The 18,490-nt window shown below is 41.4% G+C and overlaps 2 protein-coding genes across 6 annotated transcripts in view; both read left to right on the top strand.

Annotated features, from left to right (window-relative positions):
- The window catches only part of LOC119539263 (adenylate cyclase type 10-like), a 52,752-nt gene that overhangs the window by 13,001 nt on the left and 21,261 nt on the right, over positions 1–18,490 (top strand). For all 5 annotated transcript variants that reach the window (XR_005217817.1, XM_037842643.1, XM_037842642.1 and 2 more), the window contains exons 5-12: positions 928–1,133; positions 1,419–1,509; positions 1,592–1,680; positions 2,273–2,464; positions 9,351–9,472; positions 16,922–16,998; positions 17,102–17,291; positions 17,753–17,808. Coding sequence is in view for 4 of the 5 variants with exons in the window: in XM_037842643.1 (XP_037698571.1) it covers positions 928–1,133; positions 1,419–1,509; positions 1,592–1,680; positions 2,273–2,464; positions 9,351–9,472; positions 16,922–16,998; positions 17,102–17,291; positions 17,753–17,808 (1,023 nt within the window). In the remaining variant the exon portion in view is untranslated. The remainder of the gene's footprint in view (positions 1–927; positions 1,134–1,418; positions 1,510–1,591; positions 1,681–2,272; positions 2,465–9,350; positions 9,473–16,921; positions 16,999–17,101; positions 17,292–17,752; positions 17,809–18,490) is intronic.
- LOC119539267 (protein lin-28 homolog A-like) lies at positions 2,544–3,495 on the top strand. The gene has a single exon (XM_037842650.1). It carries the CDS (start codon positions 2,815–2,817, stop codon positions 3,430–3,432), a length of 618 nt encoding a protein of 205 aa, XP_037698578.1. The 5' UTR covers positions 2,544–2,814; the 3' UTR covers positions 3,433–3,495.

Here is an 18,490-nt window from a genome sequence, read left to right as displayed (position 1 = left end):
CCCATCTCTCAGAAATCACTGTCCTTCACTGCCTGATGTCAAATGTCTTGCGAACCATTGTGGCATGTATTGTTTCCAGTTCCTTAGTTGTTTCAGATTGCCAGGTAAATTCAGTACCTGTTATTCCAACTTGGCCAAAAGTCTAAGTCTCTGCTATTCTTTTAAAATGTTTTCCTTGTTTTTAGCCTGGATTGAGTGGCTTAGCTAATGAAAGGAAATTTCTCCTCATCATAATCACTTTTTTCCTGGCAAGCAAACCATTTTTTCAGTTGTATTAACAGTAAGAATCTTCAAGAGCCAGAAAGATAGGTGGTAAGAATAAAAGTGTATGGCAGGGCTCCTGTCTGGTAAAATACTCACTCAGCCCCCTTCTACATTTGAGAAGGGATGATGTAGTCAATTACTATGCTAAATTAGAAGGTGCTTTTCTGCCCTGGGAGTGTAGCAGCAGCTTCTGAAAATAACCATTTGGTCTCCTCCCTAAGTTCTCTGCCATCAGGACTGGCTGTCCCTTAGAAGAACAATTTGGAGACACTCAGAGTCCTAACATCTCTCATTTTGTCCCACACATAACCCAGCCTTTTCAAATATCTGTCTCTAGGTGTGTTTAAGACAGAAGGAAATCTGGGGCAATGTATTATTTTAAAAAGTGAACTCACCTAAGATTTCTGCACATGAGGTCAATAACAAAATTGGCATGATGCTTTGAACTTTGGATTTTCAATATCCTTATCATTAGGGATTCTAAAAACCATTAGGCCAGAAATATTATTCTCCATGTTTTTATATCTGAACATAATCAAACTCAAAAAGAAGTCATTTGCTCAAGGTTGTATAGAGCCATATGAGGATTCCAGGCCCTATCCTTTATATAGTTTTCCAATTGAGTTTGGCTAATCTCCACTTGTCTCCTTTTTTTCTGGATAGGTCTATCTGCAGGTCAGATTTCCCAGATTATTATTGGAGACGAGCAGCGGCAGTACCTCTTGGTGATTGGGCGGGATGTAGATGATGTCCAGTTTGCTCAGCGTTTGGCTCAGGCAAATGAAATTGTCTTGTCCTGGAACTGCTGGAAGCTCTGTGAGCAGTACATGTTTGAAGTGGAAGTCACGAGGGAGGATGAAGCTGTGAAAGTAAGAGGTTGGCCCCACCCATTCCCCATCCTGAAAAAGCCGCCTTAATACCCAGGGCAGTGCTCTGGTGGTGTTTACATACTGCCTGACCAAACCAACAACATTGGAACTCTATTTTGGAGGGAGGCTAGGGATATTCTCAAAGAAATATAGATGAGACAGAACAATAAGGCTCGGAAGATAAAGGATAAACAACAGAGAGTCCTCAGGAACTCTGTTAAAGAACCAGCGGTAAACTGATTGGGGGTGGGCACAGAATTGAGCAGTTTCCTTTCTACTTTTTAGTTAAGAGACATGCGGATCATTGACCCATTTGATTTTGATGAGCATTTTGATAAGTGCCTTGATTATCTGCCACATTACCGGACAAGTGCTGGTGAGTTACTTTGTCCCTTCTACCTAAGCCCCAGATATTTTCCACATGACCTGAGACATTTTGTTTGTTTTTCTTTTCTCAGACACTCTAAGAACTGCACTGGAATTGAATCCAGACTCTGCACTTGAGCAAACCCTGCGGAAACACATAATGAAAAACCTTGCAGAAAAGGTATTTCCAGGTTCTTGAGTCATCATGTAGACTATGTGTGGGTTTGTGTAAACAGGTGTACATGTATCCATGATGACCTTATTGTATTGATCCACTTTGTCTCTAGTAATTCCAGCAGATTTCCCCATCTGTACCAATCATTACTGTGATTACATGTCTTAACTTTAGTTAGATTGCTCAATCCTAGAAAGCAATATTTATTTTTCAGTTTGCCCCTGGAGAACCTAGGATACTGCAAGCAGGGTATAGGGTTTGGTAAATATGTGTTGATGATGTATGTATGAATATGTGTGAGTCCCTTCATAAGCAATATAATGACTATTGGAGTTGCACATATTAGACTCTCAGAGAGGAAATATAAAAACCTGGCAATATTTCATCAGTGAATTAGGTTTGAAGTCAAATAGTTTTATTCCCAGGTACACTGGTTTGTATGACCTCTGTACCTCTCAAGCCTGATTTTTCTTTTAAATTTTTGCCTGATATCCCTAAGTTATTTTCCCATACTTAACATGAGACATAAAATTAAAATGCCTAAATATCATGCCAAGAGTTGAAGATACAGGCAAGGTAATTCACTGTGCCTTTGCAGATTGATGAAGGCCAACCTATGGAGTATGTATCCGAATTCCGTACTGTGACTATAGTTTTGGTCAGCCTAGAGTTCCACAAGACAGCATGGATGTTGCGATTGTGTCATCTCATTCAGGAGGCTGCCTTATATATCTCCACAGTCATTGAGAAAGGGGGTGGCCAGCTAAGCCGGATCTTTATGTTTGAGAAAGTAAGTTCAAGGGAACTTGACCCATCAGCATTAAAGGTAAGGAAGAATAAAAGTCTTTTGTGACCAGTTTATAGCCCATATACAAGCTTTATCACATTAAGACTTCAACTAATAGTTAAGGAATGGTATATTGTAGTTAATTTAATTTTCAGGGTTATTGAGGGTTAACCCCCAGATCTTTTTTGATTCAATTCTTATTCGAAATTCCATATAAAAGCATAAAGAATATTTTCTGGGTGCTGGGGAAGATGTAGCTGCCTCTTCTCCAAGCCACCCCTTTGCCTCCGGACTTCTCTGGGGCCAGCAGCCGCCCGACCAGGGGCCCGGAGCCGCGGGCTCAGGCAACAACCATGGGCTCTGTGTCCAACCAGCAGTTTGTAGGTGGCTGCGCCAGGGCGGTGGAGGAGGTGTCAGAGAACGCGGCCAGGGAGGCCGAGGAGCCGCAGCTGCTGCACGGTGCGGGCATCTGTAAGTGGTTCAACGTGCACCTGGGGTTCGGCTTCCTGTCCATGACCGCCCGCGCCGGGGTCGCGCTCGACCCCCCTGTGGACGTCTTTGTGCATCAGAGTAAGTTGCACATGGAGGGCTTCCGGAGCCTGAAGGAGGGTGAGGCAGTGGAGTTCACCTTTAAGAAGTCTGCCAAGGGCCTGGAATCTCTCCGTGTCACTGGACCTGGTGGGGTGTTCTGTATTGGGAGTGAGAGACGGCCAAAGGGGAAGAACATGCAGAAGCGCAGATCAAAAGGAGACAGGTGCTACAATTGTGGAGGTCTAGACCATCGTGCCAAGGAATGCAAGCTGCCACCCCAGCCCAAGAAATGTCACTTTTGTCAAAGCATCAGCCATATGGTGGCCTCATGTCCGCTGATGGCCCAGCAGGCGCTCAGCTCACAGGGAAAGCCCTCCTACTTTCGGAAGGAAGAAGAAGAGATCCACAGCCCTGCCCTGCTCCCAGAGGCCCAGAATTGAGCCTACAGCATGTGGGGGCAATCCTTTTGTGATTAGGAAGTTCCAAGGAGCAGGCATCAATTGGCAGAGTGGAGAAAGTGGGAGAGGGTGGGTAGGGGGTAGCTGGCACTGCCATGTATCTCAGCCTGGGGTCCATAGCATCACCCCCTCTTCCATCTTGGTGTGGGAGGGGATGAGGCAAAGGAATTCCAACCATGCTCTATCCAAATACAAGTGAGGGCTTTCAGGAGTAATACCCTTAGAGCCTGCATGATATACTCTAGAATCTCTCATTTTATGATAGTGGCCTGGACAGGGAAGTTTTCCTTTGAAAGAGGATTTATAAAAATTTCTCATGGCAGAGTGAAAAGATGAGAGCAGTTTGATGGACTCAACCCAGCAGCCAATACATTTTGTGGGAGGGAATCCCAGGGGTGGAACAGGGTTTTTCATGTCTTGTTTCATAACCCTCTCTTGGGTCAGGGTGCTGGGAACTATCCTAAGCAGTGGGTTGTGATGACAGGCAAAAGGGGTGGTTGGTGGGACACCTGCAGACCAACTGCTCCTAAGCTCACTACCCCATTCTGGGCCAATACAGTTTTATTTATTTGCTCCCTTGGATAACTGCACCTTGGGTCCCACTTTCTCCAGGATGCCAACTGCACTAGCTGTGTGCGAATGACGTATCTTGTGCATTTTAACTTTTTTTTTTTGTAATATAAATATTCTGGTTTTGTATTTTTGTATATTTTAATCTAAGGCCCTCATTCCTGCACTGTGTTCTCAGGTGCATGAACAATCTCAGGGATAAGTCAGCAGCAGTTCCAGGTCTGCACAGCAGGAATACTTTTTTATTGTTGTTGCTTTATCACCCCAAAGAACAACTACTTGAACTACCTCATTTTTGCCAATTAGAGCTGGCTTTTCTGCCATAGTGTCCTCTTGAAATCCCTCCCTTTATGGGAGACTGTTTTAATTGGGTCACCCTATGACTTGATCTCCTACTGGAAGATTGGAAATTAGTTTAAGTGGGAAGTTGGTGCAGAGAGGTTAGGAGAGGCTGGTCCAGGTTAAAGGTCAAGAGAAGAAGCCAAGATTAGGTGAGAGTTACCAATATATGTAATAAGGGATTCCTGTTCCCTTATTACATATGTTGGTAATCTCTTAATCATAGGGCACAGGACTTGGCTTGGGACACCAGATCCATCCCTCTCTGGATTAGGCTGGGCCTGCCATGCACAACGGGTGTGTGGATGTGTGTGTGTCCAAGGATGGATGTATGAAGCAAAGACTAAAATTCTTAACCTTTCAAATGTCTGGACTTTTTCTGCTTGGCTTCCAGAGAGACCATCAGTGAAGGCTTCTTCGTGGCACCCAGAGCCAATGTCCTACCCTGCTGCAGTAGTGATTATAGTGTCATAGTAGCTAAAGGAGAAAGGGGGTTTCATTTACATGCTGTGGGATCACTGCAAACTTACCTCACTGTGTTGAAATGGGGCAAATGCAACAGAACACGTTGGGTGATGTGTGTCTGATCCTGGGTTCTTGTCTCCCCCAAATGCTGCCCCCCTCTAGTTACTGTATTTGTCTGGGCTTTGTAGAACTTCACGAGTCGCTGATTTTGTGATTGCTAGGTGGCCTAATTAGTGTAAATATAATGTGTTGGTCTTTCTCCATGTTCTTTTGGGGTTTTTATTGTTTACAAACTTCTTTTTTTGTGTGTGGTGAAAGAAAAATAGCCAAAGCATCTTTGACAGAAGATTCTGTACCAGGCAAAAAGATCTGAAACATGCTTGGGAGCCACTCTTTGAAGTGGGGATCTTGAACCATCCTTTCTTTCATGTTCTCCTTCCCTTATTTCCAATTTTGGACTAGATCTTCTGTCCTAAAAACTTACCCCATTGCCCCTTTCGCTTTCCAGTTCCCTCTCCCCACCCCCCCATACACATAATTTTGAGGTTATCTCCACAACTCTTCAACAACTTATGCAAAAGGCCTGAGGAATCTAGGAACCCTCCATCCCTCATTCCCAACCTTCTGAATTAAGACCATTCCTTGATGTGATTCATGCCAAAAGTTTAATGCTGCTGTACTTGGATTGACCAAACCTGCTTAATCCTAGGATAGAGAGAAACAATGGGTGTGTGTGGGTGGGGGGTGGTTCCATGTAGAAAGTGGAAGTAAGAGATTCAAAGAGGGAAGATGAATGATATCCAAGTCACTCAGGAACTTTTATGCAGGTGCAAGAAACTTATGTCAGAGTGGCCACATGATTGCCTAACAGGAGACGGAAGAATGTAACTCCATGTTTACTGCTAGAAACCAAAGCTTTGTGTGGAATCTTGAATTTATGGGTATGAAGAAAGGGTAGGAAAGCGTATACCTGTCTGTTCCCTAATCCCTTCCCCTCATTCCTGAACTGCAGGAGACTGAGCCCCCATGGGCTTTGGTGACACTATCACTGGGAATGTTTATCTGATGGTTGATTTTGTCCTGGGTACTTCGTTCCCCTTCTGCTATCATTTTGTAACACATGCTGACCCTTTCCCATTCCCCATTTTTCCTGGGATAATACAATGAATAAAGACTTACTGGTACCGAAAAAAAAAAAGTATATTTTCTGGCTTGATTAATAAAGTAAATGTGATTAACTCTTTCTCACTTAATTGAGGATCTTGGAGAGGAACGCATCATAATACTTGATATTATAGATGAAGAATATTTGAATTTTCTTTTGAGTGCTCAAGCAAATGCCATGCCATGGGTTGTCTTAAACAATGGAAATTTATTAGCTCATGGTTTTGAGGCTAGGAAAAAGTCCAAATCAAGGTGTCATCAAGGTGATGCTTTCTTCCTGAAGACTGACATGCTGGGGCTGGCTGCCTGCGATCCTTGGTCCTGGGCTCCTTTGTCACATGACAAAGCACATGGCAGCCTCTCCTGGCCGCTCCCTTCTTTTCCAGGTTCTTTTGACCTTCAGCTTCTTGCTTCCTGTGGCTTTCTCTCTGTCTGAATTTCATTCTGCTTATAAAGGACTCCACTGATAGGATTAAGACCCATCCTGATCAAGTTGGGCCACACCTTAACTGAAGTAACCTCATCATACTTACAATGGGTTCACACCCACAGGAATGGATTACATTTTAAGAACCTGTTTTTCTGGAATACTTATCTCCAAATTACCACATAGGTTTACCTCAAGTTATACTCTGGAAATTGAATTTTTGAAAAGTTCTTGTTATCAGATTTTCTTGTGTTTTAAATTTCAGTCACTAAGGGTTTAGTTAAAGCAAGACTTTGTTCTGTTTTTCTTTTTAATTTGCATGTTGATGTGGCCCAGAGTGTCCATTGCATGAATCTTTTGTTTTGTTTTGTTTTGTTTTGTTTATTTTGATTTGTCCTTAGAGTTTGTGTATTTTATATCATGTAGGAAGTAACTAGTGGAATTACAGTTCAAAAATTATTGACTTCTATTTGTATTCCATTGTGGTTGTAGAATGTGCTTTGAGTGTATTCGGTGTTTTTTTTTTTTAATTTCTTGAGGCTTGTTTTATGACCCAGCTTATGGTCCCTTCTCGATAAAGATCTGTGATCACTAGAGAAAAGTGAGTGTCCTGGTGATTTGGGATGTAAGGTACTATATGTGTCTGTTAAAATTCTCTATATCTCTTTCTCCTTTCTTTGTCTCTCTGTTGGTAGGGCTTCCTTTAGAATCTGAAGTAGGGCAGGTCTTTTATTGGCAGAGTCTCTCAGCATTTGTTTATCTGTGAAAAATTTAAGCTCTCCCTCAAATTTGAAGGAGAGTTTTGCTGGATAAAGTATTCTTGGTTGGAAATTTTTCTCTCTCAGAGTTTTAAATATGTCATGCCACTGCCTTCTCGCCTCCATGGTTGCTGCTGAGTAGTCACTACTTACTCTTATGTTGTTTCCTTTGTATGTGGTGAATTGCTTTTCTCTTGCTGCTTTCAGAACTTGCTCCTTCTCTTCAGTATTTGACAGTCTGATCAGAATATGTCTTGGAGTGAGTTTATTTGGATTTATTCTGTTTGGAGTTCACTGGGCATTTATGCTTTGTGTATTTATATTGTGTGGAAGGTTAGGGAAGTTTTCCCCAACAATTTCTTTGAATACTCTTTCTAGACCTTTACCCTTCTCTTCCCCTTCTGGGACACCAATGAGTCTTAAGTTTGGACGTTTTATTTTATCTATCGTATCCCTGAGAGCCATTCTATTTTTTTTATTTTTTTCTCCATTCTTTCTTTTGTTCTTTCATTTTCTGTTCTGTGGGCTTCTAGGACACTGAGATGTTGTTCGGTTTCCTCTAGTCTTGTATTGTGAATATCCAGAGTCTTTTTAATTTGGCCAACAGTTTCTTTTATTTCCATAAGATCTTCTGTTTTTTTATTTACTCTTGCTATGTCTTCTTTATGCTCTTCTAGGGTCTTCTTTATGTAGCTTATATCCTGGGCCATGGTCTTCTTGATGTCCTTTAAATCCTTTGCCATGTTTTCATTCCTCGATTGTAGATCTTTGATTAACTTTGCGAGGTATACTGTATCTTCCGATATTTTGGTTTGTGTGTTTGGAGTTGGATTCTCCATATCATCTGGTTTTATCATATGCATTAAGATTTTCTGTTGTTTTTTGGCCTCTTGGCATTTGTTTTGCTTGATAGGGCTCTTTCAAGTTGTAAAGAAAAAGGGATATCGATCTAATTTTTCAGAGACACAGTTTGGTGACGTACACTTTAACTAACCAGCAGATGGCGTCTGTGAGTCACCTATATCCCTCAAATCAGTTCTCAGCCTTTTTTCCGCTTTGTGTGGGGAAATGATTCTTGTGGGTTCAGTTGGAGAACTCAGTTTGGGTGTGTTGCTGGAGCTGTCCGCCCTGAATGTGGGGCGTGTGTACCGGTAGCCAGGTAGGAAGGGCAGTTCTAATGTTCAAATCCCCCAGGATCCCGGAGATTCAAGGCCGCCGCACAAGTCTAAGCCTTCATTTCAGTTCAGCCCCAGCCTCTCACTCTTGCTGATCCATAAACCACCGGACTTGGCGTAGCGTCCCTGGGTTCTCCGAGCGGATCCCCCATCCCAGCCGCGCTCCTCCAGTAGCTCAGCCAAGGGAAGGCTGTGCTACGTCATCAGTGTGCGCCACCCCACAAGGGAAGCCCCGGGCCGTGGCGGCGCACTCCCAGCCCAAAGCAAAAATGGCCGAGTGGGGCATCTCAGCCCCCTCCTCCTTGCACCGTTCCTCCTTCCCAGCTCCGGGACAACTGGCGGGGCTTTGGGCTGTGGGCACGGCCCCAGGCAGGAGTTTATCCAGCCCTCCAGGGGCTAGCTGCTAGCCGCGGGGTTTCTTTCTGCTTCCGGCTCTCCCCTCCGTTCCCCCAAAACCCAGGGTATCTGCTGCGGGCTATCTTCCCGGCCAGACAGCAAGAGACCAGCCCAGCCCCCTCTTGCTGTTTTTCTGCGTGGTTCCGACAATTGCTACTGGAGCCGCTCCTTTTTTTTTTTTTTTTTTTTTAAACAGCCAGCTGGTCTCCATATGCTGAACCCTGGCTTCCCCAGCCCACCGCACGGCTGCGGGTCTTCCAGCCAGCTTACTCACTTGTTTCAGAATGCCAACTCCTGGTTTCACCAAGTATACAGCCCCTCTGGAGCTAGGAGCCCTCATCCAGTTGGTGCATCGCTGTAACCGGTATTCTAGGTCACTTTCTGGTTTTTAGCTAGTGTTTTTCACGGAGGCATTTTTTTCACCCTGTCTCAGCTAGCCGCCATCTTAGTTCTCTCCCATTGCATGAATCTTATCAAATCCTACGTTATTAACAGAAGACCAGTCAGGACAGGGTCTGGCTTCATTCAAGGGAGTTGGTGCAACCAAGACAAACCTTATTCCTTCCCCAGATAAACTTCTCTTTTGCTTTATGTCGTCTTTTCCAGGGCTGCATGTTCCTTTGTTTTTTTGGCCTTCCTGGAGACAAGAAGCCAGATGAGTGTGCCCATGCCCTGGAGAGCTCCTTCAGCATTTTCAGCTTCTGCTGGGAGAATCTTGCTGAGACCAAGTGAGGAGGAAGGTGGGGCAGAGAGGAGCTTCTCGGGCCCCAGGGGGCTCTTTGGGCAGGGGAGGAGGCAGTGACAAGTAGCAGGGTTTGAAGGTGTCCAGAATCTATCTAAAGGCGAGGACACATGCTAAGGGAAGTCAGCAAACAAGATTTATTTAGAAATCACTGTACGCAGAACTCTACTGTATATCCAGGGAAAATAAAGATGTTTCCATCCAGTGAGAGAAACAAAACTCATGTAGCAAGATTCAAGAACACTGCAAAGGAACAAGCAAATGCATAAATTAATTTGATAGAAATAAGGTGTCTACAAATGTAGGAGATACAGAACAAAGGCAACCTCTCTACAGGAGGAGAGGAGAGAAGAGTTATAGATTACCTAGAAAGGAAGGGACCACAAGTGATTATTTCACTCTTTCTTGACTTTTGCTCTTCATCTGTCCCAGATCCCATTGCTTTTTCTAGACTTTGCACTGAGCATATTTCCCTCACCCACCCCACCCCTGTTCGATACACACACACACACACACGCCTTCCACACAGCTCTAGTCCTAATAACGGTATTTAAAAAAATCCATTTTCCCACTCGTTTACTCTGAAAAAGTTGGTTGGAACTTTTCAAGTTATTTTTTTCCTAAATCTATGCAGAAAGTATATACATGAATGAATTTGGAAAACGGTTATTTCTAATGCTAACATCAAGCCGCAGATTGGTTTGCTCACCATAACTTATTCAAGATGAATAAAAATTGTATCACATATGTAGATAGTGCTTTAGTATTTAGAGAATATTTAATATATACTACTAGAATGAAAATTTTTATCCCTCTTTTCATAGGAAGAAACTAAGGCTGTAGAAGAGAAGTTACTAGCAAATAACAGAGCTGGTAATGAAATCCAGATCTTGTCTTCAAATCCAGCATTTTTTTTAATTACTTCACAGCTGCCTCATATAAAATGCAAATACTTCCCTGAAAGGGTTGATACATATTACTGATGTGGTATAACTGTAGATCCATAGTCATAAAATCTTAGTTCTGGAAAGGAATTCAGATATTATCTGATCCAACTCCTTATTTTACAGAAAAGCAAGATGCTACAGTTGCTCTATAGATACTTTTAGCCAGGGCAGATATGTGTTGACATTTCTTTCAGCCTTGGTGGGATCCTACACCCTACCTCCCAGTCTTCTCTCTAGTATGGGCATGCTAGGCCATCCATTCTAGTGGTGGTCTTTTCTGTTCTTGAATTTTGCAATGACCTGTGGCCTTCAAGGGTCCTGCCCTTGGCCCTTACACCAGATTGAGGTAGGCATTTCTTTGGCCTTTAGAGGCCATCTAACAATGCACTTAAGGATATCTTCCGTGACTCTTAGGCCCTAACTTGGTCCTTTCAGTCTTTCTCAGTTTAGAATATAATAAAGTTAAAGAGAGCTAGATGGGATTTTAGAGTTCATCTAGTATGACCTCCTTAATTTAAGGAAACTAAGATCCAGAGAGAGATTATGTTGGTAAAACAAATAGCTTGGCAATGTCAGAGCCTGAAAGCTAGGTTTTTACTTAAAGCATAATCACTAATTCACTATTTCCACGTGTGTTTTATAGAACCTTAGTCCCTTAATATACTAATGAAAAAGAGATTTTTATGGCCAAATACATTTGTGAAATGAAGCAAACTGTATTTCCTTCTTGGGGGTTCACAGTGTGTATTAATGTATCAATGGTTCAGAGTAGTTTTGTGGTAAAGAAATCTGTTACATTTAGTTTTACTCAGCATTTCCCAAATTTACTTGATCACCAAACACTTTCTTCCAGAAATATAAACATCCAGGAAAACTAGTGTTCTGAGGATCATGTTTTGGGAAATGCTGCACTAACCAGATGCTAAAGCTTGGCTTCTTCACCTGTAATTTAAATGTGGAAACTTGGTTTCAGAGTTCCTCTGTGCTCGGTAGCAGCAATCATTGCTCAAACCTCTATCAAATCAGCTCTCACCCAGAACAAAAACCGCATTCCCTATCTCTTTTTTTCAAACACTATTTTTACGTTCGGTTTTCTTCTAAATTCCTTTTTCTCATCTGAGAAATACCTTCAGTTTTCAGCTCACTTACAGAAGAGAAAAATGATTCCGAGTCCAATGACTGATCAAGCCTTTTCTGGCTTGTGACTATTTCTCCAGTATACTTTTGAGACCCACAGAGTGCGGAATCTCATCATGATAGTTTTTCAGCACCAAAAATACTTTTCCTATATTTACATATATATTGAATAAAGAAGTAATTCTTCATCAATAGAGAAAGGTTTTAAAAGAAGGAAGGAGCATGGGTTGTTGGGAAGATCAAGGGAAAATTGTAAAGCACAATAGAAAGAAATAAGAAATAACCTAGTGAGTAAAGTACTCTTTGTTTCATTATCATAATTTAATTAATAGCTGAGTATCTTGCATGCATAAATGCATTCATTCAATAAGCATTAGTTGAGCACAACTATGAGGCAAGCACTATGCTAGGTGCTATGGATCTAAAGATAAATGAAACAGTACCTCCTCAGCTAAGAAAACAACTAACCGTAATATATTGAAATTCGGGTGTAGAAGTAAAATGCTATAGTTGCTGCAACAAAATGCTATGGGAGGAAGTAGCTGATTCTCAAGCACCAGGGTGGTCTTGAATATAGAGATGGCTTTTCAGCCATGTTAAGAGGGAAAGGAGGAGTTTAGGAGGTAAAGAAAGTAGGAAAAGGCATTTTAGGCGGAGGAAGCGGCATGAAACTTTAGAAGATTATGAGTCTTGCTCTTGGTAGAACCAACTGCCTGGTTCCTGTCTCTCTCTTCCTCAGGAAGTGGGCCCAGTGAATGAATGATGAGAGCCCTCAAGCCTATCCTTAGAGCTAGACAGGGGTATTTTGATGGCCTAGGAGATAGTAATGTTAGGATTGTTCCTACTTTTTGTGCTCTCTGAACAAATGAGAATGGTTTATTTGTACATTTAACATGAAACTAATTATGACTCATGCACCTTCTTTCTCCACCTGTATATCTTTTTTTTATTTTATTTTTATTTTGATATAAATTCAAAGTTACATGAATAGTTGCAAAAACAATACTAGCCCCATACACAGAATTCCATCATACCCTGACTCCCCTCCCCCGATAGCTCAATCCACCAACTTTAACATGCTGTCACATCACTATTTCTTTCCCTCCCTCCCTATCATCCATCGTATATTTCTCTGTCTTCTGAATGTATGAGAGTTAGCTGCGCACATCCTTGAACATACACTATAATTCACTTATGTACTTCCCATGAACAAGAACATTCTTTTATGTAATTCCATTAAGCACAGCTAAGAAGTATAAGAGATTCAACAATGATACAGTGCTTACATTCTGTATTTCCTTTTCCTTATGTCTCAACTGTGTCCCTTCGAGCCACCTGTCCTCCACCCTCCAATCCCATCCAAGTTCATCCTTAGCATTTAATTGTCGTCTAGTTAGACTTTTATTTTTTTTTCTTTTTTCAATTGTGAAAACATATATACAGCCTAAATCTTCCCATTCCACCCCCTCCCTAGCCTTCCATTAGTGGGATTAATCACATTTAGAATGATGTTATGCTCTTTCCCACCATCCATTACTAGAAATTTCCCTTCACCTCAAACAGCAACCCTACACTCCTTTCTTAACTTTCCATTGCCCCTTCCCCCATTTCTCTTAACCCAAACTCTACTTTTCATCTCTATGGTTATATTCTCTGATAATTTCTTTGTGTTTACTGTGGGGCTTAAAATTAACCTCTTAAATCCATATCAGTCTTGTTTTTCTTTGATACCACCTTCACTTCAATAGGGCACATAAACTATGTTCCTATACTCCTTCATTCCCCCACCTTTATATAGTTGTCTGAAATTACATATTTTACATTGAGTTCAAAACCATTGATTTGTCCTTAGAGTTTGTGTATTTTTTATCATGTAGGAAGTAAATAGTGGAGTTATAGTTAAAAAATTATTGACTTCCATTTGTATTCCATTGTGTTTGGAGAATGTTCTTTGAATATATTCAATTTTTTTTTTTTTTTTTCTGAGGCTTGTTTTATGTCCCAGCTTATGGTCCCTTCTGGAGAAAGATCTGTGATCACTAGAGAAAAATGAGTGTCCTGGTGATTTGGGATGTAAGGTACTATATGTGTCTGTTAAAATTCTCTGTATCTCTTTCTCCTTTCTTTGTCTCTCTGTTGGTAGGGCTTCCTTTAGAATCTGAAGTAGGGCAGGTCTTTTATTGGCAAAGTCTCTCAGCATTTGTTTGTCTGTGAGAAATTTAAGCTCTCCCTCAAATTTGAAGGAGAGTTTTGCTGGATAAAGTATTCTTGGCTGGAAATTTTTCTCTCTCATTATTTTAAATATGTCATGCCACTGCCTTCTTACCTCCATAGTGGCCACTGAGTAGTCACTACTTAGTCTTATATTGTTTCCTTTGTATGTGGTGAATTGCTTTTCTCTTGCTGCTTTCAGAACTTGCTCCTTCTCTTCAGTATTTGAGAGTCTGATGAGAATATGTCTTGGGGTGGGTTTATTTGGATTTATTCTATTTGGAGTTCGCTGGGCATTTATGCTTTGTGTGTTTATATTGTGTAGAAGGTTTGGGAAGTTTTCCCCAACAATTTCTTTGAATACTCTTTCTAGACCTTTACCTTTCTCTTCCCCTTCTGGGACACCAATGAGTCTTAAGTTTGGACGTTTTATTTTATCTATCGTATCCCTGAGAGCCATTCTATTTTTTTTATTTTTTTCTCCATTCTTTCTTTTGTTCTTTCGTTTTCTGTTCTGTGGGCTTCTAGGACACTGAGATGTTGTTCGGTTTCCTCTAGTCTTGTATTGTGAATATCCAGAGTCTTTTTAATTTGGCCAACAGTTTCTTTTATTTCCATAAGATCTTCTGTTTTTTTATTTACTCTTGCAATGTCTTCTTTATGCTCTTCTAGGGTCTTTTTTATGGCACTTATATCCTGGGCCATGGTCCTCTTGATGTCCTTAAAATCCTTTGCCATGTTTTCGTTCTTTGATTGTTGTTCTTTAATTAATTTTGCGAGGTGTAACGTTTCTTCCGAAATCTTGATTTGTGTGTTTGGAGCTGGATTCTCCATATCATCTGGTTTTATCATATGCATTAAGATTTTCTGTTGTTTTTGGCCTCTTGGCATTTGTTTTGCTTGATAGGGTTCTTTCAAGTTGTATCAAAAAAAAAAAAACAAAGGATATTGATCTAATTTTTCAGAGACACAGTTTGGTGACGTACACTTTAACTAACCAGCAGATGGCGTCTGTGAGCCACCTATATCCCTCCAGTCAGTTCTCAACCTTTTTTTCCCACGGAGTGTGGGGAAATGATTCTTGTGTGTTCAGTTGGAGAACTCAGCCTGGGCGCGCCGCTGGAGCCGCCCGCCCTGAATGTGGGGCGTGCGCACGGGTGGCCAGGGAGGAAGGGCAGCTCTCTCTCGGTATCACACAAACCACCGGACTTGGCGTAGCGCCTCTGGGTTCTCCGAGCAGATCCCCCCTCCCAGCCACGATCCTCTCTCAGCCGAGAGAATGCCGTGCGACATCATCAGTGTGCGCCGTCCCTCAAGGGAAGCCCTGGGCCACTGGGCTGTGCCGCGGGGCTCTCAGCTCGTTTCAGAATGCAGAATGTGTGAGGCTGTCTTTACTGCAATGCCTTGTGGGCTGAGAGCAGCTGAGGTTTTCTCCACAGAGAGAGAGCAAGAGACAGAATATTTCCCCCGATTCTCCCAAGGTCAGTTGTCACCAAAAGCCTCTGCTTGTTGAGGATTCGCTGTCTGTATTGAGCAGTTATTATTAAAAGCTCACTTGGAGCTGGGCTGAGAAAGTGCACAGCGCGGCTTCCGTGAGGGAGGGGCTCTCGGCTCTAGGTTCTCGGCTCTCAGCACGGGTCTGCAGTTTTACTTACAGATTTCATGCTGTGATCTTGGGCATTCCTCCCAATTCATGTCGGTGGGTGTTGAGTGTACAGTCACATTTGTCTCCCCACTATTATTCCAGGTTATTTACTGGTTTTTTTTCATTTATGAATTGTTCTGGGGGAGACTAAGTCTTCCACTTCTTTCTATGTCGCCATCTTCCCAGAATCCTCCTCCACCTGTATATCTTTTACCTGTCAAAAGAAATCTTCACATCAGTTAAGTAAATATGTGTATTCTCTATCGTACTGATTGCTCATTGCCACTTTTGATCTTTCGCCACATCTGGAACAATATATGCTCTCTTTTCAGTAATTCATACCTCTGATACTTTTCCATTCTGTCCTGGGTAGAATAGATTGTCCCTTCATCTCTCCCTATTCCAGATACTTTCTGTGCTCTAGGTGCCTTGAACTACTTAGTTTTGCACAAACACCAGGATTTGCAAAGCCTGTGTGCTCTTTCCCACTGGATAGAATGCTGTTGCCCCACTTTGGCAGTGTCTTAAACTTTCAAGATCCAGATCGATTTCTTCTTCTTTCTAGATTACTCTTTCTACTGTCCAGTATGAGATAATCCATCCTTTCTGTTTGCTCTATTAATGTGCTATACTGAGCTCTAATACATTGTATTTGTCTTGCTGACCTTTAAATATGTCTCTTTACCTTCCATAGTCCCTACCATGCCCCTCCCCAGACTGAACTTCTGCAGGGCAGCCCAGCTCAGAATGTGGTAGTGTAGGTACTTCTCAGTGCTTGTTGAATGAATTAATATATGCATGCATGAAATAATGAACACATACTCATTCGAAATATATATTCCAAAGATTAATTTGATTCAGAAAGTCTCCCATCAAAAGCCCTGACAGTCTAATTATACCTTTACTCATGACATTCTGGCATTATTTGATGTTAACCTTGTATTGACATCTGTTGATCTTCTTTTCATCTTTGGCTTTTATCTGCGGCAGTATGGCGTAGTAGAAATATCATGGTCTAGGAGTCAGAAGCCTGGATTCTTGTTCTGAATCATTACTGACTTTTGCTATATGATTCTGGGAAAGTTAATTAAACCCTTTGATTTTTTCTTTTATCAGATGGGGTTAAAATATTTGCCCTACCACCTTCACAGGTTTATTATTGATTACCCTTTAAAGATCAGATGAGTAATCAACTTGAAAGTACTTCAAAAAGCATAGGAAAAACATCTAACATATTAAAGATTTATTTAAAAATCTTTTTTACTAATAATTCCCTAGTTAAAACTCTGGAGTAGGGATGTATTCTGTTCCTTTTCATTATCTCCTTAATATTCAGTACTTTGTACCCATCATGTGGTGTAGACTGACAGCAGCCCCTGGCCTTTTCCATTCTGAGCTCCAGAACTGGAGTTCTGAATCTAGGGTAGTGGCAGATCTAGTGCCTGACTTGAAATTTTGATTGAGTGTTAACCTTTGTTGCTTTTCTGATCCCTAGGCTTGTTTCCATCAGTATCACCAATGGACCAGTATTCTGTGGTGTGGTTGGGGCAGTAGCAAGACATGAATATACAGGTAGAATAGAAAATTGGACCTTTAGCTTTGTGACTTAAGGGATGAAGGTGGAAGAAATAGCCAAAAATTCTCTACCCTTCTCTTTACTGTCTTCCTGACACAGTTATTGGCCCGAAAGTGAGCCTAGTGGCCAGAATGATAACTGCTTATCCAGGTTTGGTGTCCTGTGATGAGGTAACATATCTAAGATCAATGCTACCTGCTTACAACTTCAAGAAACTCCCAGAGAAAATGATGAAAAACATCTCCAACCCAGGGAAGATATATGAATACCTTGGTCATAGAAGATGTATGTGAGTGTCATTGTGTGATCATTCATTCCCTTCTCTTACAGAACTGGGGCATACTACTAAGTATCAGCTGTGTGAAATTACAGAGAAAGATGCTGCCAGTACTGGCCTGCTGCAATATGGGGCATAAAAGGAAGATTTAGTGTCTGGGATCTTTTAAGTTTATTCTTTAGCTCTTAGCTAGTTCCTCAGTGACTTTTTGCTCTCTAACAAGAAGTGAATAGCAATAGGTTACTAATTCAGATGTTCTATTCTCTTTATGTCCTTCATAATTTGTTTACTTCCCTGAACCAGAATCAATCAATAGTACTCTACCACCCCACTCCCCAGTATTTTGGGATTTCTTTAAAACCCTCTTACAGAGCTCTGCACTTCTTCAGTTATCTGAAAGTACTTGATTACAAAGGCAGTCTGTTCCTGAATCCATTTTTAATAGACATATTTCCCTTTTTTCTTTTTCCTAGAATGTTTGGGAAGAGACATTTAGCCAAAGAGAGAAGTAAAAATCACCCTTTGTTAGGTACGTTTTCTTTTCTAACTTAAATCATATTTTTTCAGCTATACATAGCTAAATGTGATTTTTAAAACAAAATAAAATGCAGTCCTGAATGTTGTAAGCTTGTATTAAAAAATAAAGAGAGCAGCACTCTTAGTGAATTTATGTTCACTTTGAAGAAGACCTGCCATTTCTTTTCCATGTTGAATGGTCACATATCAGGTGGAGTCCTGTCACTTTGCCTAAGCAGTATCAGCATTTAATAAGAATCTTTATGAGTCACAGTTCAGCTATTTAGCTTTGGACCAGCTTGTTGTGGATCATCTTTAGAGGGAAATTTCTCATCCCAAGTGTATTGACTATGGGTGGCACTAAGACTGTTGCCACCCATACTGTATATTCCCTCTATTTGTATTTATTTTATCTATATTTGTTTATCCATTTGTTTTTGGTTTGCTAAAGCTGATGAAATGCAATATAACAGAAATAGGTTTGCTTTTATAAAGGGGATTTAACTGACATGTTTACACTTCTGAAGCCATGTGAAAGTCCAAATGACGGCCATCATCAGACAATATCTGTATTCCTCTGTCACATGACAAGGCACATGCTGGTGTCTGCCAGTCCTTCTCTTCCAGTTCTGTTGCTTTCAGCTTCTGGCTGCTCTTCTGTGGCTTTCTTTCTAAGCTTCTGTGTGAGTTCTCTG

Source organism: Choloepus didactylus, chromosome 7 (assembly GCF_015220235.1).
Source record: "Choloepus didactylus isolate mChoDid1 chromosome 7, mChoDid1.pri, whole genome shotgun sequence".
Classification (NCBI taxonomy): Eukaryota; Metazoa; Chordata; class Mammalia; order Pilosa; family Megalonychidae; genus Choloepus; species Choloepus didactylus.
The sequence above is the reverse complement of the archived record's forward strand: the minus strand, read 5'-3'. Positions and strand labels throughout refer to the sequence as shown.